We start from the raw sequence: 26,398 nt of genomic DNA, 5'->3' as shown, positions 1-26,398 counted from the left end.
CTGGCACCCATGTGGGGGACCAGGGGTGGAGTTCCTGCTCCTGGCTTCGGCCTGACCCCAGTTCAGCTGCTGCAGTCATTCAGGGAATGAATCAGCAGATGGACTCTCTCTTCCTCTCCCTCTCTCACTCGCCTCCCCACCCTCTCCTATCATCTGGCCTTTCAAATAAATCTTTTTTTTCTAAATGTTCATGGAAAATGTATATTATGAAAAATGTATTTGAAATTTTTTTTATCAAAATAAACTTGTTTTTTCATCCCATTTTCCACAAACTTTAAAGTAGCCTCATACTCATAAGTGTACAAGAAGAAATTTCCATCATGAATGGATTTGAACTATAATATTGCAACAAGGTGGAGGAATCCACCATGTGGGGAGGGCAGGGAGAGGGGTCGGGGGAATCCCAGAGCCTATGAAACTGTGTCATAAAATGAAATTAATTAAATAACTAAGAAGAAATTTCCATGCTGTCATCATGCTCAAAGGGAAATGGAGTATAGAACTCAGCTAGAACATTATGGCAAAAGACTTGCTATGCATGACATTGGCCATGAGCTTGGCTAGTGTGTTGGCAGTGGGTAACACACACAGGAGATGAACATGAGCCACCTCAGGGGAAACTTTCTGAAGGACAGGAAGACAGAAAACCAAAGGTGACATGGAAATATATATCCTCTGCCAAGAAGAAAACAAGGAGGGCTAGTACAATGGGACAGAGCTGACAAGGTACAGAGGACAGAGCTGGAAGAAAGAGCGGGTGAGAACCTTCTAATTTAGTATCCCTTATATTGACGAGCCACATGAACACATTCATTATCCAGCAAATATGATTTGTAACTTAATATAAAGATGACTTCTGTGGTAATCTAGTGACTAAAAATAATTAAAGTTCAAAATGAGAACCATATGTTAAAGTCACTAAAACTGAGGTGATGGGTGCAGCACGATGGCTCAGTGGCTAAGTCCTTGCCATGCACACGGCAGGATCCCATATGGATGCTGCTTCATGTCCTGGCTGCTCCACTTCCCTTCCAGCTCCCTGCTTGTGGCCTGGGAAAGCAGTCGAGGACGGTCCAAGGCTCTGAGACCCTGCACCCTCATGGGAGACCCGAAAGAAGCTCCTGGCTCCTGGGTTTGGATTAGCTCAGCTCTGGGCATTGTGAATCAGCAGATGAAAGATCTTCCACCCAGTCTCTCCTCCTCTCTGTATATAAAGAGATATAAAGAGAGGAGGAGAGACAGAGAGGAAGATCTTCCATCCTATGATTCACTCCCCAAGTGAGCCGCAACGGGCCGGTGCTGTGCTGATCCGAAGCCGGGAACCTGGAACCTCTTCCGGGTCTCCCACATGGGTGCAGGGTCCCAAAGCTTTGGGTCGTCCTCGACTGCTTTCCTAGGCCACAAGCAGGGAGCAGGATGGGAAGTGGAGCTGCCGGGATTAGAACCGGCGCCCATATGGGATCCCGGCACGTTCAAGGCGAGGACTTCAGCGGTTAGGCCACGCGGCCGGGCCCCCATTTCTGATTTCTTAACCTAATAATTTCTGAATAGTCTTAGTTTTCAAAATATCACAAGTCATGTATTTTTTTCCTCCTTAATTTTTTGCTTAGGACTAGCTGTTATGTATCCACAGATTCTGAGTCAGTATATTTTTCCAGGCAAACTCGTGTTTGCCTTTTTTTCAATTAACACTCTCTGTGTTCAAGTACAGCTTCTCTAACAGGAACATGAGACAGCAATGCATGGGGCATTAGAAGTGAATAAATGCAAACACTGCTAATCCCATCCCGTCTTGGGAACAAAGTTCCTGTCCTTTGAATGCATGTTTATCCGCCCATCTCCTCCTGCCTCCCCTCCCAGGGAGCCTGAGCATGTGCAGGCTGGGCCTGGAATGCTGCTCCCCACCCACCTCTGCCTGCTGCTCAGTCCTGGACACACTCCCTGCTCCACCCTCCCCGGCCAGCTGACCAGGCGCACTCCTGGCTCTGCTGATCTGCACATCTTCATCAAGGCACCTGACTGTGGCAGGGTTCACCTAATTACTGACTCACCGGTCCCTTGGCAGACCAGGAAGCTCTGGGAGACTTTGCCCTGTGGAGTTTTACGCTCCTGGTGTACACACCAGGCTCCAAAATGGACAGTTAAACACGAGATGTGGAAAGGAGCAGCAAGTTAAAGTCAGTTCATTTACATGGAATCATGGTAAAAGGCTGCGCTTTATGTTTAAAGTGGCAAACAGTGGAGCCAGTGCTGCAGCAAAGTGGATAAAGCTGCTGCCTGTGGCATCAGCATTCCACATTGGCAACAATTAGACTCCCGGCTGCTCCACTTCCAATCCAGCTCCCTGCTAATGGCCTCAGCAAAGCAGTAGAAGATGGGCCAAGTGCTTGGGCAGCTGCACCCACATGGGAGAACTAGAAGCTCCTGGCTTCAGAATGGCCTGGCTCTGGCCCTGCAGTCATTTGGGAAGTGAACCAGCAGATGGAAGATCTGTCTCTCCCCACACTGCCCTCCCCGCTTCCTATGCTGTAACTCTTTCAAATAAATAAACAAAAAATTAAAATAATAATAAAATAAAATGGTGAAAGGATGAAAACATCTGGTCTACTTTAGACAGAACATGAAGGCTGGCAGGTAAAGTGACTGGCCAGTTGGCATGAGAAGACAGCTCTCCACACTATAGGATTCCCACCCTTCCTCGCCAAGGTCAGCCCTGACCCCTGCGCTTTGATGGCACCCTCCCTGCTTTCTCTTCCTCCTGCAGGGCCTCCTCCTTTCTTGTACTTGAACACTCATGACCATCCCATCATGCACTCAGTCCTGACGAGCCTAACTGGTTCTTTTGTTGGGCTCTAACCCTGACTTCAAGACCTCTTTTCAACACATCTTTTTAAAAGATCTATTTCTTTTTACAGAGAGAAGGAGATACAGAGGGATATACATCTTCCATCTGCTGGTTCACTCTCCAAGTGGCCACAGCAGCCAGAGCCGAGTTGATCCAAAGCCAGCAGCTTCTTCCGGGTCTCCCACCTGGGTGTGAGGTCCTGAGGGAGCTGGAAGGGAAGTGGAGCATCCAGCACAGGAACCAGCACCCATATGGGATCCTGGTGTGTGCAAAGTGAGGCCTTCAGCCACAAGGCTATTATTGCACCAGGCCCAAGCACATGTCAAAATGACCCTGCATCCCTGTGGGGTCTTTCATCTCCCCCTCATGACGCCAGCTACTCACACCAGAACCGAGGAGACATCAAAAATGCCTTTCCCTAAGTCCTAATGACTCTATCTCCTTGGTATCTGATGACTCTTAGACTCCTTCCAGCCCGAATGCCACTAGCCTTGTGCAGGGCTAAGATCTCGGCCTATAGGGCACTGACACAGACCGGGTACTCAGATATTTACTGGATGCCAGGAAGACTTGTAGGAGTCTGCCCTTTTGCACCTGTATGGTTCTACTGCAGCTGTAAGGATGAAAAAAACAAAAAAAACAAAATCAAAACCAAGGTTGAAGAACGGAGGGGACTGACGCAGGAGACCAGAGATTGTCACTCAGGAGTTCTAGACAGAACTCGAGGACAAGTGTGGGTAGGAGGGTCTGAAGCAGGCAAGCCTACAGCCCGAGACCCAGAGGACAGACCAAAATGGGCCAGGGATGACTATAGAATTGGAATGCTGCACTGAGACAAGATATTCAGACATGGTACGGATAAACCTTGTATCTGAAGAATCCTGATTCTATACTAGGCGCAACCTCTCTCAGTTCCAGCTCTCCTTCTTGTAAATAGAATCTCTCACAGGATTCTCATATGCATAAGCGGATTATTTGCAAACAACATGCACAGTATCTGTCACATAAAAAATAACTTTCAGGGGATCAGAGCCATGGTGTAGTAGAAAAGTTTCCACCTATAGTGCCAGCATCCCATATGGATGGCAGTTCAAATCCCAGCTGCTCCACTTCTGATCCAGCTTCCTGCTGATGTGCCTGGGAAAGCAGCAAAAGATAGCCCACGTCTTTGAGTCCCTGCACCCATGTGGAAGATCAGGAAGGAGCTCCAGGCTTCTGTCTTCAGAACAGCCTAGCTCTAGCTGTTGCAATCATTTAGGGAGTGAACCGGTGGGTGGAAAATAACTGTGTGTGTGTGTATAAATCTCTTTTAAAATAAAAATAAATAGGGCCCGGCGGCGTGGTCTAGCGGCTAAAGTCCTCGCCTTGAAAGCCCCGGGATCTCATATGGGCGCCGGTTCTAATCCCGGCAGCTCCACTTCCCATCCAGCTCCCTGCTTGTGGCCTGGGAAAGCAGTCGAGGACGGCCCAATGCTTTGGGACACTGCACCCGCGTGGGAGACCCGGAAGAGGTTCCAGGTTCCTGGCTTCGGATCGGCGCGCATCGGCCCGTTGCGGCTCACTTGGGGAGTGAATCATCGGACGGAAGATCTTCCTCTCTGTCTCTCCTCCTCTGTGTATATCTGGCTGTAATAAAATGAATAAATCTTTAAAAAAAATAAAAAAATAAATAAATAAATAAGTATTTTTAAAGAAAGAACTTTATGAGCGTGATGGCTCAGTCAGCTAATCTTCCACCTCAACACGCCATGATCCAATAATGGGTGCTAGTTCATGTCCCAGGTGCTCCACCTCCCAACTTGTTTTTGTTTTTTGTATTTTTGATGATGTTTACATAGTTGAGAAGGATGCATGCCCATGTGGACTAATGATTAGGGTGGGATGGATTGAGGATTAGGGGAACGTGGATGAAACAACTGTTTCCAAATTTCTTTTCCTTCTTCCTATATCTGGGGGGAGGGGGAGGGAAGGAGAAGCCACATCCAGCATCCTAACTGTATCAGTACCCAGGGATGGGGGACAGCCACCCAGTGTCATCCCAGGGACCCTGAAACGGAGCATGCTCTGAGACTATTGCACAACTGGTTTTGATAGTTGTGAAATGCTGTTGATTTCATTGCTCCAAGGATGAGGAAATCCTTCCAAGGTCTATTGGCTGACATAGTCCACCTTAGAGTCTCCATTTGCCCAAATATTTGCTGTCAACACTTGGCTGGGAGAGTTGTCCAATTTGTTCTGCCGTCCATCCTCTGCTATGGTACTAGATGTTCTCTGCAGGCCCCCAATGGACTGCTATATCTTCCACTTGCATTTGAGCATGCTGTCCCAGCTATGTCTTAGCAACTGAGGCCCAGTTCTGACACATGCACTCCACAGTCAGACCACAGATGCTGTGATTCTTCCCATGGTTGGCCTTGTTGATGGAAGTCCCTCAAAAGTCATTCCTCAACTGAAACACACTCCCTCAGCAGCCCTCCCTCTCACACTTCTCCTTACTCCCTCCCTTCCTCCAATCCACAGTCCCTGTGCCCAGGAGCTCATGGGTTTCCCAGCAGTCTTCTGATGGGGTGGAGTGCTAGCCTGGAGCTCTGCCTGCCCACTAGGGTCCCAAGATCCTGGCACACATGCTGGCCTGGGACCCTATCCCTCTGCCCACCCAGGATCCAATCCTGTTCAAAGTTCCCCAAGCCTGGTCCACCAGCACACCCTCTCCACTCCCTTCTCCCCACCAGCCTGGGAGCAAGCATGTGGGGGAATTCTCTAGGCTTGCTTCGTTTGCCTGGACGCGAGTCCCTAGGTCCCCACATGCCCCCCCTGGCACCATCCTCCAGGCCTCCTGTATGCCTGTACCCCAGGCCCCCACAAGGCTTCCTGTGCCAGTGCAAGGCAGGCACCCATGTTGGCCCCAGCTCCCTACTTGTAGCCTAGGAAGAGTAGAGGACAGCTTGAGAAAGTCTTGGGATCGTGCACCTGCACGGGACATCCAGAGAAAGCTCCTGGCTCTTGGCTTCAGATCAGCTCTGGCTCTTGTGACCATCTGGGGAGTGAACCTGCAGATGGATCTTTCTGTCTCCTTCTTTCTGTAAATCTGCTTTTCCAATAAAAAATTAAATACATGCTTAACAGGCTCAGCGCAATGGCTCAGTGGCTAAAGCCTTGCCTTGCACACACCAGGATCCAATTTGGCATCAGTTCGTGTCCTGGCTGCTCTACTTCCCAACCAGCTTCCTGCCTGTGGCCTGGGAAAGCAATGGAGGATGGCCCGAAGCCTTGAGACTCTGTGCCCACATAAGAGACCTGAAGGAGGCTCCTGGCTTTGAATCAGCTCAGTTCTGGCCACTGCAGCCACTTCAGTAGTAAATCAGCAGGCAGAAAAATCTTTTTCTCTGTTTCTCCTCTGTAAATTTGCCTTTCCAACAACAACAACAACAAAACTTTAAAAATGCTAAAAAAAAAAACAACAACAAAAAAAAAACCTTTTAGTTCATCAAATTGTGAGACTACATGTATTCAAAACCCCTAGACCTAGAGGTAAGGACACCTGCTTCCTGCAGTGAGGGACCTGGGTTGGATGTCCAGCTTCATTGCCAACTCCAGCTTCTCCATGAAGCATACTCTGGAGTGTCAAGTACATGACTCCAGCATGCCACCAGCACAGGACACCCAGACTGGGGTCCTGGTCCTAAACGCAGTCTGACCCCACCTTGGCTCTGAGGGGCAGTTGAGCAGCGGATGGCAGGCCTGCCTGCCTCTCAGGCACACACTCAGAAAATAAAAACAAATCCTCCAGGCTGCTTAATTTCTCTATAGATTTTAATTTTAACAGTCAACATATGACTTTAAAAAGCGTTAAAGAAAAACAGAAGTTCAAGATGTTTCATCATACTTATTCAAACTTCTAGTAGAATCACAACTCCTGAAAGCCTTCCCAGATTAATAGATACTTCATGAAAATATCCTTTTTAAAATTTTGTTTTAATTTATATGAAAGGCAGAGAGACAAAAATATACAAAGATCTGTCCCATCTGCTGTGTACTCTCCTGATGCCCCAACAGCTCAGACTGGGCCGGGCAAGAACCAGTAACTCAGGCTGGGTCTCCCCTGTGGGTAGTGAGCGCCCAGGCACTTGAGCCATCCCAGCATGGACACTGGGAAGAAGCTGGAATCCAAAGTGGAGCCTGAACTCACACCCTGAGCCTCTGACGTAGGAAGAAGGTGTCGCAGGCAGCCTCTTGACCACCATCTATCCCAACCCCCGCCCCACGAGGTTGTCTTCATGCCAGCTGGGCCCCTAAATATGAAAAGGGATGCGTAGCTCTGATACAGTGCAACCCTCTACATCCAGTTTCAGCACCAACAAACCAATAGTGGCCTAAATGCCCAATCAAGTAGAACTTCGAGCTTCATTTTCTGCCTAAACCCCCGACAAGGGAAAGAGGAAGAATCCAGAAGAGTTTAAAAGCAAGTAAGACATGCTTGGGACAGGCACTGGCACTGGTACACTTCAGTAACCCATGCAAAATAGAGTCCTAAGTCTGGTGAGCCTGAGAATGTATATAAAATGCAAAACTTTCTAGTTGTATTTATCGACAGAGAGAGTTCATTTCTGACTTGTTCCCCAAATGCCTGCAACAGCTACGAGCAGAAAATTCAGTTCAGGTCTCCCATGTACGTAGCAGCAACTTATGACCTGAGCTATCACTGTTGCCTCTCAGGGTCTGCATCAGCAGCAAGCTGCAGCCAGGAGAGGAAGCTGGGTCTAGAACCCACTCAGTTACAACACAGGTGTCTCCATCCACATTTCAACTGCTAGGCCAAACATCTGTGCCAGCTGATGTATGTATGTGTGTGTGTATTACTTGGAAGTCAGCATCAGAGAGAAGCAGAGAAACAGGAAATTATTCAGCTGCTGTTCACTACCCAAAGGGTCCCAACAGCCAGGAGCTCCATCTGGGTCTCCCAAATGGGTACACGGGTGGCAGAGCCTAAGCACTTGGGTCAATGGCTTTCCCAGATGTATTAACAGGAAGTTGGATCAGAAGTAGAGCAGCTGAGACTTGAACCAGCACTGCCACATGAGATGTGGGTGCTACAGGTGGAGGTTAACCCACCACACCACAATCAGCAACAGAAAGACACCTGAGAAAATCTGAGGCATCCAATTAAAGATGCAGAAAAGCAGCAGAGAGAGAAAGGGAAAGCAGGGTAAGTTGAAAAACTCAACGTACAGTTTCAACAAACTAACTGAAAAAAGGTAATCAACTCCCCTATTTCTGTATCTATTCCTATGTTTTTTTAACCATTGTAACCTATGGTCTAGTCCAGCATTTGACATATAAGAGGTACTCATCCAATAGTTACTGAAGCAAATAAAGATGGTTTCATTATCCTTAAAGGAAGATTTAAAATTATAGTCTTTTTTGGTATATTGCAAAAAAAATTTTTTCCAATGTGTATTTCACTTAGGCAGAAACTCAGAAACAAAGAAAAAGGGGCACACAATAACAGCATGGTGCATGTTAGCAGGAAGTTGGCATCTCGAGTGGAGCTTGGGGGCCTGGGGCAATAGCCTGGTGGATAAAGTCCTCACCTTACAGTCCAGTTCGTGTCCTGGCTGCTCCACTTGCCATCCAGCTCCCTGCTTGTGGCCTGGGAGAGCAGTCGAGGACGGCCCAAAGCCTTGGGACCCTGTACCCCCACGGGAGACCCAGAGGAAGTTCCTGGCTCCTGGCTTCGGATCAAGGTTAGCTCTGTCCATTGCGACCACTGGGGGAAGTAAATCAGAGGACAGAAGATCTTAGTATCTCCTTCTCTCTGTGTATCTGCCTTTCCAAAAGAAATAAATCTTTAAAAAAAAAAAAAATAAGTGGAGCCTGAGCTCAAATCACAGCACTGACGTGGCTCGCACGAATTCACCAAATGGTGCCTTAACTGCTATGTCAATCATCTGTCCCTGTATAGGTATTATTAATAATCAAAGTATTATTCTTTCTTTTCTCTCGCTTGCTCTTTTTAAATTTATTTCAAAGGCAGAGTTACAGAGGAAGGCGGGGGGGGGGGAGAGAGGGAGTATGGGAAAGAGAGAGAGAGAAATTTCCATTCACTGGTGCATTCCTATAATGGCCACAACAGCCAGGGCTGGACTTAGCTAAAGCCAGGAACCTAGAACTCCATCCGGTTCTCCCACATGTGTGACAGGAACACAAGGACTGAGCTGCTTACAAATTATCAAAGTCCTGCGTTTTAGAAATAATGCCATATTTTAATCGGTGAGATAATAAAGTAACATACACTCAAAGTCTACGTTTGACCCCTTAGGTAAACGGTTTGCACTTTGATTTCAGATCCATTTGGCAAACCATGGCAACGGCAACAAGTTCGTATTTTCACATGCTCTCCTCTTCCTGGTATACAAAAACAAGTGATTAAGTACTCCGCTCCTTCAGAGAACATGAGTCATTCATTCCAAGATCAAGGGAAGGCACGCCCTGGGCCCAGCAGAGCGTGGGTCCTTGGGACTGCTCACCTACAGAGGCGGTTTCACCTGCGTCTCAAAGAAAATGTGCCAGACCAGGTTCACATCATCAGAACCAAGTTTCAGTTCCTGCTGGAGACAGAGGACATCCGTGCTCTGAAAAGACGCCAATGCCAACGTCACACGGGTGAGAAGGTGGTTTCAGAATAAGGAGTAAGAGGCCCAGTCACTAGCTCACCTGTGCTTTAATGGGCCAGGGAGACTGCTGGAGGAATCCGTGGGCTCAGGTGCCGTGCCACAAATGCCAAACGTGATGCACATTTCCTTGAACTCTCTAAACCCAGCAGTCAGCAAGCTAATGGCGACTTCCCTGTGTGAAATCTAACTCCCTGAATGTGGCTCCCAGCTGCTCTGCAAGATGCTGACACCAAGGCTTCATCTCTCAGATCCTCACTCCATCAGTTGGGATGCGGCCCTGGCACAGGCAGGTTGACTAACACACAGTCACACAGAGAACTGCCACTGTGACTACAGGGCACTGGGAGGACCTGCATTAGCCTGGACGTGTCAGATTCACAGACGATACCTCTGGTATGTACAACTTCAAATTTCTTCCTGTGGTAAGTAATCACAAGTTGCATAAAGATTTCATAATCTAATGAGTTGGCATAAAAGTAGGTCTCAGCTAGCAGAAGGAAATAAACTGCAAAATACGACCTCCAGGATGAAGCTTAGGAGAGTCACCACCTAGGCAAGGGGCCTGAGAACTCCCAGACTCTCCAATCAAAATAAGGATCTAGCTCCTCTGCAACAAAGAGTGACAAAGATCTGACCATCAACATGAAGAAAACTAAAAATCGTTCATTAAGTTCTATAGTAGCCAATACAAAATTGTCACGATTCTCCATACAAAGTAGAAAATCTCGTCACGTCCCAATAAAATCCAAAGTGAAGGAATTTCATGAAAGAATAAAGTGATTAAGACTCTACAGTCTGGAAGACTTGACAGAAATGTATGAAATTTTAAAAGGTATGGACATCACAATATGTTCAGAAAACAGTATAGAAGACATACATGTGTAAAAGTCACAGTTTGGGGGGCCAGCACAGCGGCATAACAGGTTAATTTTCTACCTGCAATGCTGACATCCCACATGGGCACCAGTTTGAGTCCCGGCTGCTCCACTTCTGATCCAGTTCCCTGATAATGGCCTGGGAAAAGCAGTAGAAGATGTGGCCCAAGATCTTGGGACCTTGCACCCACATGGGAGACTGGAAGAAGTCCCTGGCTCCTGGCTTTGGACCAGCCCAGCTCTTGGAGAGTAAGCCAGCAGATGGAAGAACTCCTTCTCTCTCTCTCTCTCTCTCTCTGTGTGTAACTCTTTTAAAAAAAAGAATAAATATTTTTTAAAAGTCACAGTTTAGAAAGAAGTACATGAAAGTTACAATCTTCCAAAATGATTTCCTTAAAAAGTTGAAATTATAACCACTTCCAATAAGAATCAGAAATCCTTGGATGGTACATTCATAACGCACCACCCAAAGCAGCCCTATGTTGGGTGGGATCTGTCCCTCACCTACAGCTCTCCCCAAAACTGCCCTTTAGTATCGCTTTCAGAAAGTTTCCAAGAACGAAGTCTGAGCCCAGATAAGAACTAGTATTTTCCTTCTTCATTTCACAGCTATTAACAGACGCACAAAATTAGCACTTCCATCATTAAGTAGACGTGACCTCTCACAGCTGGTGTTTAAATAATCTCTTGGTTTCTCCTGAAAACTGTGTTGGAAATGAATTCACTTTGAAGACTTTGTTAGGAACAAATTTACTCTCTCTCCCATCAGAAACAGCTTACAGTCTTGACCCGGATGAAGTGTCACCTCCAATCCACCACCAGCTGTAGGACCGGCCATGGGAGCTGCCCCCAAGGGACAACTGCTTCCAGATCACACAGGGGTCACAGCACATTGTCCTGGCAGGGCGCAGAGTGAAGGCCAACTAGTTAACACATCATGTATTCTTAAACTTCCTCTCCCCTCCCCTTCCTTTATTTCCTTCCTCTCCCTTCCTTCCTTCCTTCCTCTCTCTCTTCCTTCCTTCCTCTTTCTAGAGCTCCCAAGGAGAATTAAGACACCATATATGCAAAGTTTTACTTCTTCCAAGACAAAACAAAAATGCCTATACAAGTCACATAGTGCGTGACGCCATCTCTCCCTGGGCTCTCCACTCTCCTGGACCAATAATCCAGACTGCTTCCAGCTGAAGGAACTTTGCAGACTCAAAGAATGCCTTCCTTCTACTTCACTTCTCGGGAAAGAAAACAGGTCTTCATCCTCTTGGGGGAAAAACAAATCCTGAGATCTCAACCCCCAGTACAAAACTCAAATCCCAGCTGGTATACTGAACGTACCCAAGTATCTCTGGCAGCTCCTTCAGCGGGCCACACCTCCACCAGGATCCAGGAGTGCTTACTCCTTTTTTTTTTTTCTTTTTTTCTGTTACTTTGTTACATACCTAGTAACCAGGTCTTCAATAAAATTAATTAACTTAGAGAATTTCAATAATACGTTCTATACTAAACCAGCTGTGGGAGGGGGGCAGATGGCACTGCCCTTGAAGAAATGCGGGTACTTTAAAAGGGTTCCAAGGGCACTAAAGGCCAGAGATGCCAAAGACAAACACTGGGAGTGAAGTGCCACTGCTTTGAGGGCCCAAAAACGAACACTGCCCTGACTTCTGCTCTGCACAGCTGTCTCAGGACACGGGCTGCAGCTGGAGCTGGAGTTAGGGAAAAGAACACTCCCACGTTTAACAAAACCAACAGCAACGAACAAGCAAACTACTAAAATGAAAGCATTATGAACATTCAAAACTTCCTAATGTTCAGTTAAGTACCATAATAGTCTCAAATTACATAAATGAAGACACTTCAAAAATTCCACAGGAAACTTAATTACAAGATAAGTTGAGGTGTGCCCCGCACCGCCTCAAATGACAGTGCCTGGGTTTGAGTCCTGGTCGTGCTCCACAAACCAGCTTCCTGTTAAGGTGCACCCGGAAAGGCAGCAAGGCAGCGGCTGACGCTCAGTGCCTGGGTCTCCGGCACTCACTTGGGAGGCCTCGCTTGAGTTCCCAGCTCCTGGCTTCAGCCTGCCCCAGTCCTGGCTACTGAAAAGCCTGCCCCAGTCCTGGCTACTGAATAAGCCAGTAGGGTAAACAGGAGATTTCTACTTTTCTTTCAAATAAAATGAACAAATCAAACTTTAAGAAAAAAATTATTATTTTGACATCCTCAATGTTTCCAAGATATACATTTTTAATGAACTTTCTTAAGTCCTTAATGAACATGGATTTTTTTTAAAGATTTATTTATTTTTATTACAAAGTCAGATATACAGAGAGAAGGAGAGACAGAGAGGAAGATCTTCCATCTGATGATTCACTTCCCAAGTAAGCGCAACGGCCGGTGCTGTGTCGATCCGAAGCCGGGAACCAGGAACCTCTTCCGGGTCTCCCACGTGGGTGCAGGGTCCCAAAGTCTTGGGCTGTCCTCAACTGCTTTCCCAGGCCACAAGCAGGGAGCTGGATGGGAAGCGGAGCTGCCGGGACTAGAACCGGCGCCCATATGGGATCCCAGTGCATTCAAGGCGAGGACTTTAGCTGCTAGGCCACGCGGCCGGGCCCATGAACATGGATTTTTAAAAAAATTTATGCACCAAAATAAATTTACCTTAACTTCCATTTTTAATGACTTTTGTAAAATACCCTTACGTGTTAGGGCCTACACTGTGGCATAGCACATTAAGCATTCATGTTCATTTTAAAATACCTGGGGCAGGTGTTGTGGCACAGCGGGTTAAATTGGCACCTGCAACACCAACAGACGCTAGCATCCCACAAAAATGCCAGTTTAGAGTCCTGGCTGCTCGACTTCCACCCTAACTTCCTGTTAATACACTGGGGAAAGCAGCAGATGAACCTAATAGTTGAACCCTATTGAACCCTACTACCATCCTCGTCAGCGACCTTGACAGACTTTCAAAGTTCTTGGCTTTGACCTGGCCTGACTGCAACTATTACGGTCATTTGGAGTATGAAGTAACAGATGGAAGATCTACCTCTCCTTCTTTAAAAGTCTGCAGTTCAAAAAAACAAAGTAAGTCTTAAAAATACTGTTTATTATTTAATATATCATTAGCAACCATTGATAATTTTTAAATTGCAATATTTGGGGCTAGCACAACAGCTCAGCAGGCTAATACTCCAGCTGCAGCACTGGCATCCCATATGGGTGCCAGTTCTAGTCCTGATCCTCTACCTCAGATCCAGCTCTCTCCTAATGGCCTGGGAAAGCAGCAGAGGATGGCTCAAGTCATTGGGACCCTGCACCCGCATGGGAGAGCCAGAGAAAGAGCCTGGCTTCAGCTCAGCTCAGCTCCGGCCACTGTAGCCATTTGGGGGTGAATCAATGGATGGAAAATCTCTGTCTCCTCTTCTTTCTGTAAATCTTTCTTTCTTAAGATTTATTTATTTTGGTGTAAATAATATTCATACCAATATAAATATTTTGGTATAGTAGTAGTAGTCCTTGCCCTACATACACCGGGATCCCGTATGGGTGCTGGTTCTAATCCCAGCTGCTCTTTCCAATAAAAATAAATAAATATTTAATAAAATATAGTCTTGTGGGGCTGGTGTTTGGCCTGATGGTTAGGCAAGGCTGAGATGTCCTGGTGCTCTCCCTGAGTGCCAGGGTTTGCTGCCCAGTTCCTGAGAGGCAGCGCACGTGGCTGCTCCACTTCCCATCCAGCTCCCTGCTTGTGGCCTGGGAAAGCAGTTAAGTACCGCCCAAAGCCCTAGGACCCTGCACCCACGTGGCAGACCTGGAAGAAGCACCTGGCTCCTGGCTTCAGCTCGACACAGCTCTGGCCATTGTGGCCAATATTGGAAAGACAGACATACAGAAGGAAGGAGAGGCAGAGATGAAGATCTCCTGTCTGCTGGTTCACTCCCCAAGTGGCTGCAACAGCCGGGGGTGAGCCAATCCAAGAGCCAGGAGCCTCTTCTGGGTCTCCCACCAGGGCACAGGGTCCCAAGGCTTTGGGCCGTCCTCTACTGTTTTCCCAGACTTCAAGCAGGGAGTTGGATGGGAAGTGGAGCTGCCGGGATTAGAACCAGCATGCATATGGGATCCCGGCACGTGCAAGGTGATGACTTTAGTCACTAGGCTGCCACACCAGGCCCACAAGGTTATATTTTAAAATATCTGAACAGGAATAGAACAGTCTATAAAACATCAGAGATTGTAACTCAGCTTGTAAAGGTCAAACACATTTCAATCCCTATAAGACCATATCAAAAAATGTTACATTATGCTTTTAGGGACGACCTAATCAACAACAGTAACTAGTTTAATTTCCAACTAGCCTATAGCTGTCTGAGCCTATTCCACCATAACTCACAAGGACACAGAAAGAGCCACCTTGGCATGAGGGTGTGGCTGGCGGGAGCCAAGGAGTGGAATCTGGGGGTCACCTTCTATTTTCCTTCAAAAAGAACAGGCTTATCGAATGCCATGGCCTTAAGAGTTAAACTCACCTTTTACTGAACAAAGTGACAACGAGAAACACAGAACAGCCTCTGAGGTACCAGGAAAGACCCTGCATGCCAGTCTCTTGTTCTTTTTTTTTTATTTTTTTTTTTTATTTTTTTTTAGGGAAGTGGGTAATACTATTATGTCCACATTGTTTCCATCTTGTATCTGAGGTAAAGGGGGATATTGAGGGGGAAGCCCCACCCGGTTTCCCGCCCACCCCGAGTCCCGGATGTGGGGCATGCTCTGAGATATGTGCTCGAGTGGTGTTAATAGTTCTCCGGTTATGAATCGCTGCCAGTTTCGCTCGATGAGGTCTCTTGTTCTTATGGCATCTGTTCAATCCTCTCCACAACCGTTTGACTGCTCTAACTATATTCTGTAGACCAGGGAGGGCATTTATTTCAACTAGGTCAACGCACCTCTAACTGATGGCCTGCTGAGGACCTGGTCAGGTGCTGGCGACTGCGAGATGGGCCCTCCTCCTTTTCCATGCCAGGGAAGGGGAGAACTGGGCAGGTAGGACAAGGCAAAGCCTGGAGCAGCACTCGTACAAGCAGACCCCTCGAAGGCCCAAGTGCCACACACTTAGGCTTGTGGCACCTGCCAGCTCTCCCACAGCAAGGAACGCCCCTCTGCCCTGAAGCCAGCCCGGGGCCAGTCCTGCCTCAGAACAAGTGTCTAGAACCAAGAAGTCTACCAAGACCCCTCTCATTTTTTATGGGAATTGCTCTTACATTTTTTTTTCCCTCCTCCATTCCACCTCTGCTTCATCTGCTTGGAAATCTCCTCCTGAAACCGGATCCAGGAGGCCTGCTATGCTAGACTGAGGCAGGCTTCGGGTGGCGCATCTCAGAGGAAAAAGTTCCCTCAGTGCACGTATCAATGTGCCGGTGCACAGATCCACCCCTGATCAATTCCCTTCCCAAACAGCAGGTGTTCTAAAAACTTCTGAGGAGAAACCTGATGAACAGAGCTGGAAAAGCCACTAACCAGTCTATTACGCAAATGACATTCCCTGTGACAACACAAAAGGACTCGGAGCAGGCGGAGGGGAAACGGCCACCGCAGGTCCCACGGGCAGCCTTCTTCTGTGCCAGCTTGGACATCTCCATGCAGACTACAGGACACTGACCACGATAGCTCAAGACACACCTCAACTACTACCCATAAAAATGTAAAGCCTGGGGCTGGTGCTGTGGAATAGCATGTTAAGTCACCACCTGTGATGCATACAACCAACGTAAATGCCAGAACTAATGCCATCTGTCCCACTTCTGAGCCCGCTTCCCACTAATAAACCTGGAAAACAAGCAGAAGACGGTTCAAGGGTTTGGGGCCCTGCCACCCACATGGGAGAGCAGCATGGAGTTCCAGGCTATTGGCTTCAACCTGGCCCAGCCCTGGCTGCTGCAGCATTTGGGGAGTCAATCAATAGATGGAAAATATACCCTCCCTCTCTAACTCCCTTCCTACCTCTTTCTCTGCCATTCTGCCTCTCAAATCGTAAATTCAGCTTTTTTTAAAAAATTTTATATATATACAGAGAGAAAGAGTACAGGATATAACATCATAAACCACTTTAGAGAATGGCTAGCTCTTGCTGTATCCTGGCATCCCCGCCACCCCCTCCCCCACCCCAGCCAGTGCAGCCATTCAGGGAATAAATTAGCAAATGAAGATTCTGTCTCCTCTTTCCATAACTCAGACTTCCAAGTACATAAATCTTTCAGATTTTAAAGATGTTTAAAGGTTTCTTCTTTCTATTTATTGGAGAGTCTGTGCTACAGAGAAAGGGAGAGATCTTCCATCAGACGGTTCACTCCACAGTTGACTGCAATAGCCATGGCTGGGCCAGGCCGAAGTTAGGAACTTGACCCGAGTCCCCCACATGGGTGCAGAGGCCCATGGAGCTGGGCCATCCTACTGAATTGGAGGTGAAGCAGCCAGGACTTAAGGTGGCACCCACATGAGATGCCGGCACTGCAGATGTTGGCCTAACCTGCAGTGCCACAGAGCCAGGCCCTAAATAAGTATTTTCAAGAAACGGTTAGATTGATTTTAAAAATATACTTAATAATTTTGAAGTTAAAATGCCCAATTATGTTTTGTCATGAGAATTTGCGAATTTTTAGCAAATGCGATTGTTTAAGATTTAGTTTTATTTGAGAAGCAGATTACACAGAGAGGAGAGACAGAGAGAGCTTCCATTTGTTGGTTTACTCCCTAAGTGAACACAACAGCCAGAGCTGTGCCAATCCGAATCCAGGAGGCTGCAGCTTCTCCTGGGTCTCCCATGTGGGTGCAGGGGCCAAAGGCTTCGGGCCATCCTCCACTGCCTTCCCAGACCACAAGCTGGATGGTAAATGGAGCAGTGGGGACTTGAACTGGAACCCATATGGGATGCTAGTGCCACAAGTGTGGGTTTAACATACTAGGCCACAGGGCCAGCCACAGCAAACACAATTTTTTAAACTTCAAAAATATTTTTTTAAAATACCAAATGACACAAAACTGTAAGCAAACTGAATACAGTTTCATACATACATTTATTTAAAGGACATAGTCCACAGGTCTTTCAAATTTCATACTGTGATTTCTCCTTCAAAAAAGTTAGCTTCCTGTGACATAGCAAAAATAATCTAACTACCAAAAATCAACTCTAAGAAGAGGAGAGCATTTTGTTTCTGGGAGTTTTACTGACAGCCAACAACTGCCCCAACAATGAAAAGTGTCCAGCTCGCACGCATCACGCAGGGACTGCCTCTCTATATATAGTTTAGATGCTCCCGAGGGCTGTGGGAATGACAGATGCTTTGAGATCTTTTCCCGGTCACTCAGGCCCAGAATAGAGCGAGCGGCACCCAGCAGTAAGTTACATAACCCCGTCACATCAGACACAGGCACAAGGACCAGTGGAAGCAACGTCAAGACCAAAGAGATGAGACCGCACACTGTTGCCCGAATGCAGATTGTACCGCATTCCTTTTAGGTCTTTAAGCTACAATTTTTATTTTCAGATATTAAATTTTACTCCCAGCAGATGGCTGCATGTTTACATGCTTTTATCATTTTTCCTGGCAGAAAATAAAACAATACAATTTTTTTTTCTGGTGCCCACTTCCCTACAATACACAGACATCTGCCACAAAGCAGCACTACGTGAGAATGCGCACTAACCACTATCCTTCAAAAAAAAAAAAAAAAAAAGGAAATACTAGAAAGAAAACTATGCTAAGTTGTTTAGCTAAACAATTTAAAAAGCGAAGAATAATAATGCACACTACCACAAACATTTATTTTTATATATATATATATATATATATATTTTTTTTTTTTTTTTTTTTTAAGCTGCTGCCCTAACAGAAAAGAACTGAGCCGATATGTACCTGGTCTCATAGTCTCAAGTGAGTAGACGTGTTCTTCTGCCTCAGTTAAAAGACACTCGGAACAGGGCTTTCCCATGAGTAGTGAGCACAGCATCACATCTTATTTTTGGGGTAATGCCATCAGTAAAAGGAAACCTGGACTTCATTCTGCTCTCAACTCCACTAAACACACCTGCTGCAGCCTGAGTAACTTCCAGAGATGCCAATATGCATGAGTGGGAACATGGGCCTCACCTCGGGGACTTCACCGGTGGTCCTGGTAAGTCATCATTACCTGATCTGGTGTGGGATGTTCTAACTGCGTGGACCAAGCACAGAAATGATCTAGACCCAGCGTGGTAGCCTAGTGGCTGAAGTTCTTGCCTTGAGCATTCCAGGATCCTATATGGGCACTGGTTCTAATCCCGGCAACCCCGCTTCCCATCCAGCTCCCTGCTTGTCGCCAGGGAAAGCAGTCAAGGATGATCCAAAGCCTTGGGACCCTGCGCCCACATGGGAGATCTGGAGGAAGTTCCTGGCTCCTGGCTTCAGATCAGCGCAGCACTGGCTGTTGTAGTCACTTGTAGTCCTCTCTGTCTCTCCTCCTCCCTGTATATCTGACTTGGCAATAAAAAAAAAAAAAAAAAAAAAAAAGTAAAAAAAACCCCCAAAATCTAAAACAAAAAGAAAGAAATGATCTAGAAGCACAGGAAAGGTGCCTGATAACCCCACCCCGGGGTGCACAGGGGCTGGAAGTGGCCTCCGCGCTGAGTCTTACAGAACAAGGGAATGACAGACAAGCATTCCAGATGGTGAAAATGGTCCTTTTCAGCTTAAACAACATCAGAATGGATTCTTCCGGCATTTCCAGGAAGAAAACTCCTGTTTCGGGTTGTCTGACAGGTCTAACAGCAGAAAGTACAGCGCCCAGCAGCATTCTGGGCCTTTGAAAAGAAAAGGACTTGGTCAGTGATCCACCAGTTGGACAGATGAGAAGAGACATGGGAAGACTTGAAATGAGGCCACTGCAAACAGCAGTGCAACCAGGACGGGGAGGGGCAAGGCCCAACAGGCTAAGGAAGCTTAAACAATCCCATGAACAGAAAAAGATCTAAAGGTGCTTATTCAGTTAAAATGCATAATGTAATAACAGCATTTATACTTTTTAAAAGATTTACTTATTTGCATTGGAAAGGCAGATTTTTTTGTAGACAGGACAGAAAGATCTGCCATCCGCTGGTTCATTCCAAAATGACCACATTGGCTGTGTCTAAGCCAATCTGAAGCCAGGAGCTTCTTCTGGGTCTCGCACATGGTGCAGGGTCCCAAGGACTGAAGCCATCCTCCACTGTTTTCCCAGGCCACAAGCAAGAAGCTGGATGGCAAGTTGAGAAACCAGAACATGAACTGGTGCCCATATGGGACGGCAGCACTGCAAGGGGAGGATGAGCCAATTGAGCCTTCGCACCAGGACCCATATGTAGATGCTGAGCATGGAACGGGATAAACTCTTTGGCAGCCAAGTGCATGAGACTAGTCGCTGGCCGGACCTAAAGAGAAAACTGGCATGCCTCCTCCTTCCTCCAGGTTTGTTGTCTACTTTAGTCTGTGGTAGGCTGTATCCTAAATGTGAGATAAACTTAACTGCAAAGGCTATTCTATCCAGAAAAACCATTTTAAGTGCATCTTTTGCACCTGGATAACTGGGCAGCAATCCAAGGCACACGGCTTCATCCAAGACCTAGCCCGAGGTAACCTGCATAGTCTAGGGGACGGAGATGGGGGGGTGTGCAGAAGTCTGCTCTGCCAGGTGAGCTGGGGGAGCGCAAACACCACGCACCTCAAGTCATTTCAGCGCCCGACACCAAGGACATGGTTCTCCATGGCAGCCCAGGAAGCCCATTTCCTCTGCCCCAGCTGCACTGACTTACTCAAACCTGGTGGAGCTCAGGGAATGAGGCAGAGCACGTGCGCAAATGGTGAAATCAGGAAAAACAAGAGATTAACAGGAGACTATTCAAACTGGCTGATCAACCACAGCTTCTCTCCAAAATAATCACGAACCCTAGCTGGGGTGCAGTAGTCTCTCCATTCAGAAAAGGGGAAATAAACTAAAGAACAAGAAAATGTAGCCAGAACCTGGTGGGTGGGGCGAGGGGAACAACCCACAAGTCCTCCTAGGCCCCTCCAGCCAAGCTGACAGCAGGCCTGAGTGAGGAAGCCGATGCCACACAGGGCTGGGTCACACTGGGTCACTCCCTGTGACTGCACTCTGTGACCTCTCACCTGTTCCCTGTCCTGAAAGCAAGAATCCCCCACCTGCTCAGCCAGGCTGTCCAGGAGGCCAGAGGGCCCATCCTTGGGGCACGCTGTGGCAGGTACACACAAACCTGTTAGACTTTCCATTTCATATGGGTATTTCTTCCCTCTAACTGTCTACACGAATTACAGTCAATACAGAGTGCCCTGGCTGTCCTGGGGGCGGCGCGTGGCAGAGAGGTGTAGATAGTACTGGGCAGGCCCATGTCCCATCTTGCAGGGCCTGGGTTCGAGTCCCTGGGAGGGGGTTCCAACTTTAGGACACGCACACCCACCCGACAGGAAGTGGGTGAGGGCGTAACTACTTTAGCTCTTGCCACCCAAGTGGGAAAATCCAGAATGAGTTCAGGGGGCCTTCCCGCTGGGTCTGGCCCAAGGTCAGTTGGGATAAGCATTTGGGAAGTGAACCAGCAGAAGGGAGATGTCCCTCTAATTTTCCTTTGCCTTTCAAATAAGTGAAAAACAATTTGTGGATTTTTTTTTTAATTATGTTCTCTCGCTTTTAATAAGCTTTAAAAAACACTCTGGGAAAAGACTTGCAAGTTAAAAAAAAAAAAAAGGAGCTGGGGCCGGGCAGGGCAGGGGCCTGCTCTGTGTAACTCACAAGCCCAAGCTGACTCAGGTAGAGTCGGCCTCTGCCAGCGGCTCCCGAAACCCCCGGACAGGTGCCCGCCATCTACATTTTGCTCGCACAAAGTCAAGTCATAAAAAAAACACAGGTATTTCAAACCTGCATTACACTTCAGTTGTGACAGGTGCTGTATCACACCTCCAGGTCAGCAACAGCTGGGCACTCCTCAAGGGCCATTAACAACCCCACAGGGAGTGTGGGGCGGCGACACCGCTGGCGATCGGAATTCGAACCCAGCACGTCCTGGGAAGGACAGGTGAGGGGGAGGCCTGGACCGCCAAGCGCACCTCGCTGGAACTTTCTGGACGCACTGGTCCCCCCTCCTCCACCCGGCAGGGTCCCGAGGACCCCGACCCCAACACTTGGGCTCAGCGAGAAGCAAGGGTCGGCAGCTCTTTCCCGTCAGGACAGGCCGCGGCGACCCCGTCAGGAAATAATGACAGCGCCCGGCGCGCTCGCAGCGCCCGCCCCGCCCCGCCGGCGGCGAGGGGGCCCCGGCCGCGCCCCGGACTCACCGGGCCGGAGCTGGAGGCCGCCGTCTCGGCGGCTGCACCACAGCGCGCGCTCGCCCTGCTGCAGGATGTAGTGGTCCTTGGCTTGGAAGAGCTCCATGCCGGCTCCGCGCGCCGAGGGAGGCGGCGGCCAGCCGCGGGGGGCGCCCGGGCCGGCCTCGTCCGCTGCGGACGCCGGAACCCCGCGCCTCAGGAAGCGATCCGAGCGGGACAGCGCCCCGGAGCCACACGGAGCGCCCCTGGGGGCCCAGCCCACGAGCTGAGAACGCGCCCCGGCAGCTGCGGCGGCGGCGGCGGCGGCGGCCCGAGAGGCCTCTCCCCCGGCTCCTCCCCTTCCCCGGCCGCTGGCTCCACCCCCTCGCTGACTCCTCCCAGGCCTCCGCCCGCCACGCCACTCACTCCCTGCTCCGCCCCTTCCCCGACCGCTGGCTCCACCTCCTCCCCTGACTCCTCCCCGTTCCCGCCCCTTCTCCGTCCTGCCACTCACTCCCCTGCCTCCTCCTCCTGGCCGCAAGCCCCGCCCCTGCCCCGGCTCCTTCCCCCCGCCCCTTTTCGCCTCGCCGGCTCCTCAGCCTCCGCCCGGGCTTTTCCCAGTCGCGTGCCCTCCTCTCGCCCTTCCCCTTGCTCCGCCACCGGCCGGGTTGCCTTCGGGCCCGTGACCGCCACGGACGGACGCTGACCGTCGCTGGGTCAGGCTGGCCCACCTGCCCGCACGGCCACTCTTGGGGTCTCCTGTTCCGCGAAGCCAGGTTTGGGTTCCTGTCACCGGCCGACACCCCCGCCTCCCGGTTCTTGAGACAGAGCCAAGGGCCAGCCTGGAACGAGTGCCCTGGGGGTGGCTGCGGTGTCCACGCCGGGCCGGTCCTCCTGTGACCTTTGACACAAGTAAGCGCCCAATACATTCACACCAGTGAGGGAGAACACGAACCTTTGCCCAAGTAGTGGGAGGAGGTGGGGTCTGAGAAGCAGTCGGGGCAGGCTGAGATTAGCTGCGGCTTAGGACACCACTCCCCATCTCCGAGTATCTGGTTCCAGTTCCGGCTCCCATCTGCAGCTTCCTGCTCATGTGTACCCTGGGAGGTAGTGGTGTTTGGGTGCCCGCCAGCCCATGGGAAGCCCAGATTGAAGTTCAGGAGCCTGGCCTTGGCCTGTCTCAGCCCTGGCACTGCAAATCTCTTTCTCTGCCTTTCAAAGAAGTAAAGCAATCGTAATAATAATAATAATAATAATAGTACAGGCATCAGTGGAGTGGAAGGGCTGGAAGCTGGTGAGACTGAGGAACAGAGAAGGCAGCCAGCCTGGGGAACTCTTAGCTCCCTTGGACCTGCAAGGCAAGGTGGACTCTTGAAAAGAACGGCTTTTTGGAATCCAGTTCAAGTTTGAGCTCCCCGGTGCTGGTTGAACTTCGAGCTCTCGGCAAACTCCCAATTCTGTAAATCAGTGAATCTCTCCGCGTGTGTTCCTGCCTTTAGAAGGAAGGAAAGACACAAGGTAGGAGACGGAGGAGCCTCTGCTCCAACGCGGAAGGGCCCAGAAGGCGGAGGCAGATGGGTCCACAGCACACTGATTTTGTTGTCAAGGTTCCGATAGGACAGAAAGTCTCATCACAACAAAATGTCCTGGGGTGTTTTCTGATAAACACTGTCCCTGGTGGGCTGCCCAGACACCCCAAGGTGATGAGAGGCGTAAAGGATTTCGCTGGAGCATCAGTTTCTATTATTGTTGAATTTGGCCATATGTTGGCTTTCCTCAGCGCACACACACACACACACACACACACACACACACTAATGAGCAAGTCCTACTAAGACAGTATGTCCTGTAAATTATTTCACTTGGGAAGTCATTGCCAGATATGAAGAGAGCAGTGATGTTTTAATTTCAATATAACATTGCATAGGATGTGTGTATAGCCTACACATATGGGTTCAAATTGTTTCATTTTGTTTCAAAGGCAATACATGGAAATGGTCCATCAGCCGCTTCACTCCCCCTCACTCCCCCGCTGCCTGCAACAGCCACAGCTGAACCAAGCCCGGATCAGGAACCCGGGAACTCAACCCGAATCTTCCCTGTAGGTGGACAGGGGCCATGCCCTTGTGCCACCCTCCACTGCCTCCCAGGATGCCTTAAAAGGAGCTGAATCAGAAACAGGGGTCCTGGGACTCAACCCAGGCACCCCAATGTGGGATGCGGTGCCACAGGCCCTCCCTGACTGCAGGCTAATTAAACCAGAATTTAATTTGTGTGGCTCTGGCATTAGTATGTTGTCTAAGAAAAGTCCACGTGACTCTGATGTGCAGCCAGGATTGCACATCAGTGTTCTGAATGAAATTAATTAGAAAAAAAAAATCTTCCAGAGAGTAGCTTGGGAAGAAAACAGCAGTGATCAACCAGGACGCTTGCAAGAGGCGGATTCTCTGTACATCCCAAGGCAACAGTCTTTAGGAGGGAGAAGCCTGCTCCCCTCGTCTGTCTGACCTGGATGCACCTTTCTCCTCTCCTTGACTTCAAACACGCGCCCCGTCGTGGGGCCTGCAGCGCCTTCGCCTGGCTAAGCAGATAGGCTCTGTTCTGGCACACATCCCAGTCGTCTGGCACAGCTGTGCTGCCCTGCTCCGGCTGTAACCCCCACACCTGCGACAGAGCAACTTCTCCACTCCCTGCTCAGCCTGTTGCACCCTCTTCCGGTCCAATTCAGAGGCCACCTGGGGTAATTCATGGAAAGTCCACATGGTAGATGTCCATATTATAAAGTTTCATTGATTTTCATTGGAAAGGCAGATGTACAGAGAGAAGGAGAGACAGAAAGATCTTCCATCCGCTGATTCACCCCCAAATGGCTGCAACAGCCAGAGCTGAGCCGATCTGAAGCCAGGAGCCCTTCCGGGTCTCCCACGTGAGTTCAGGGTCCCAAGGTTTTAGGCCATCCTGTACTGCTTTCCCAGGCCATAAGCAGAGAATTGGATGGGAAGTGAAGCAGCCAGGACATGAAGCAGCATCCGTATGAGATGGTGGTTCTTGCAGGTAAATGATTAGCCAGTTGAGCCATTGTGCTGGTCTGTGGATGTTTTACACATATTAGAGACTGTTTACCAAGCAATTAGGTCTTAGTTCTAGGTGACATTGGTCATGTTACTTAATCTCTTTTGGGCTCAGTTTTCATATTTATTAAGAGGGAGGCATGTGAGAAAATATCGCCATAGAGTTAAATCTACACAAATTATGACCATAAAAAGCCCATCTCTATGGATCAGGTGCTTGGATGTCAGGTTTATTATCTGTCTCCAAGATTTTGGAGTTCTTGTCTGACTTTGGTGTCCATGGATGAGGCGTGATGTTTCCCGTCACCTCCCGCCCCTCCACTGCATCTGTGTGCAGTGTTGCTGCTGTTCATCTAGGAGAATTTTTTTTTTTAAATAAGCCAGGACATTTCTGAAGTAGAACAGAAAATATGGTTGTTGTTGAGGCATGGAAATCTAAGTGACAAGTGGCAATGAGAGGGAGTCAGGATATAGGAAGGAAAAGAAAGACATTTGCTTTTCATGGTATACCCCTACAGATGGTTTTGACTTTCAAAAAAGATTTATTTATTTTTATTGGAAAGGCAGGTCAGATTTATGGAGAGAAGGAGAGACAAAGATCTTCCATAGACTGGTTCACTCCTCAAGTGGCCGCAACGGCTGGAGCTGAGCCAATCTGAAGCCAGGAGCCAGGAGCTTCTTCTGGGTCTCCCACATGGGTGCAGGGTCCCAAGGCTTTTCCGGACCACAAGCAGGGAGCTGGATGGGAAGTGGGGTTGCCGGGATATGAACCGGTCCTTACATGGGATCCCAGCGCTTGCAAGGTGAGGATTTAGCCATTGAGCCATCGCACCAGGCCCTGTTTGCTTTATTTAAATAGAAAATAACAGAGCGAGAGCAAGAAACAGAAAAATCTCCCACCCACTAGTTCACTTCCCAAATGTTCTGAACAGGTAAGCCTGAGCCAGAGCAAAGCCAGGAACCCAGAGCTCCAGGTGGCTTTCCCACAGAGACAGCAGGAACCCAAGGAATTGGGCTGTCACATGCTGCCTCCCAGGGTGTGCCAGCAGGAACCTGGCTCAGGAGCAGAGCTGGGACTGGGAACCCAGGCACTGCAGTGAGGATACAGCCCAGCCAACCGCAGGCAACAGCTGTGCTAAATGCCCGGCCCTGGCTTTTTGCTTTTAATGTGGTTTTAATGCTTCTAACCTTATTTATTTATTTTCAAAGATTTATTTATTGTTATTACAAAGTCAGATATACAGAGAGGAGGAGAGACAGAGAGGAAGATCTTCCGTCCCATGATTTACTCCCCAGTCAGCAACAAGGGCTGGTGCTGCACTGATCCAAAGCTAGGAGCCTGGATGGAGCCTCTTCCAGATCTCCCACATGGGTACAGGGTCCCAAGGTTTTGGGCCATCCTCCACTGCTTTCCCAGGCCATAAGCAGGGAGCTGGATGGGAAACGGGACTGCCAGGATTAGAACTGGTGCCCATATGGGATCCCGGCACGTGCAAGGTGAGGACTTTAGCTGTTAGGCTACTGTGCCGGGCCCATTGCTTCAAACTTTAAAAAGCCAGTTAAACATATGTGTGAATACATATATAACTCATTCCTCCACCACATATGTAAT

General features: G+C 48.8%; 1 protein-coding gene across 1 annotated transcript in view; it reads right to left on the bottom strand.

Annotated features, from left to right (window-relative positions):
* The window catches only part of INPP5F (inositol polyphosphate-5-phosphatase F), an 83,986-nt gene extending 61,938 nt beyond the window's left edge, over positions 1–22,048 (bottom strand). The window contains exon 1 of the mRNA XM_058671569.1: positions 21,746–22,048. Coding sequence (XP_058527552.1) covers positions 21,746–21,842 — 97 coding nt within the window. The 5' untranslated portion in view covers positions 21,843–22,048. The remainder of the gene's footprint in view (positions 1–21,745) is intronic.
* Between the last annotated feature and the right edge of the window lie 4,350 nt (positions 22,049–26,398).

This window comes from Ochotona princeps, chromosome 13 (assembly GCF_030435755.1).
Source record: "Ochotona princeps isolate mOchPri1 chromosome 13, mOchPri1.hap1, whole genome shotgun sequence".
In the NCBI taxonomy this organism is placed as follows: domain Eukaryota; kingdom Metazoa; phylum Chordata; class Mammalia; order Lagomorpha; family Ochotonidae; genus Ochotona; species Ochotona princeps.
This window is presented reverse-complemented; position numbering and strand designations above follow the sequence as displayed.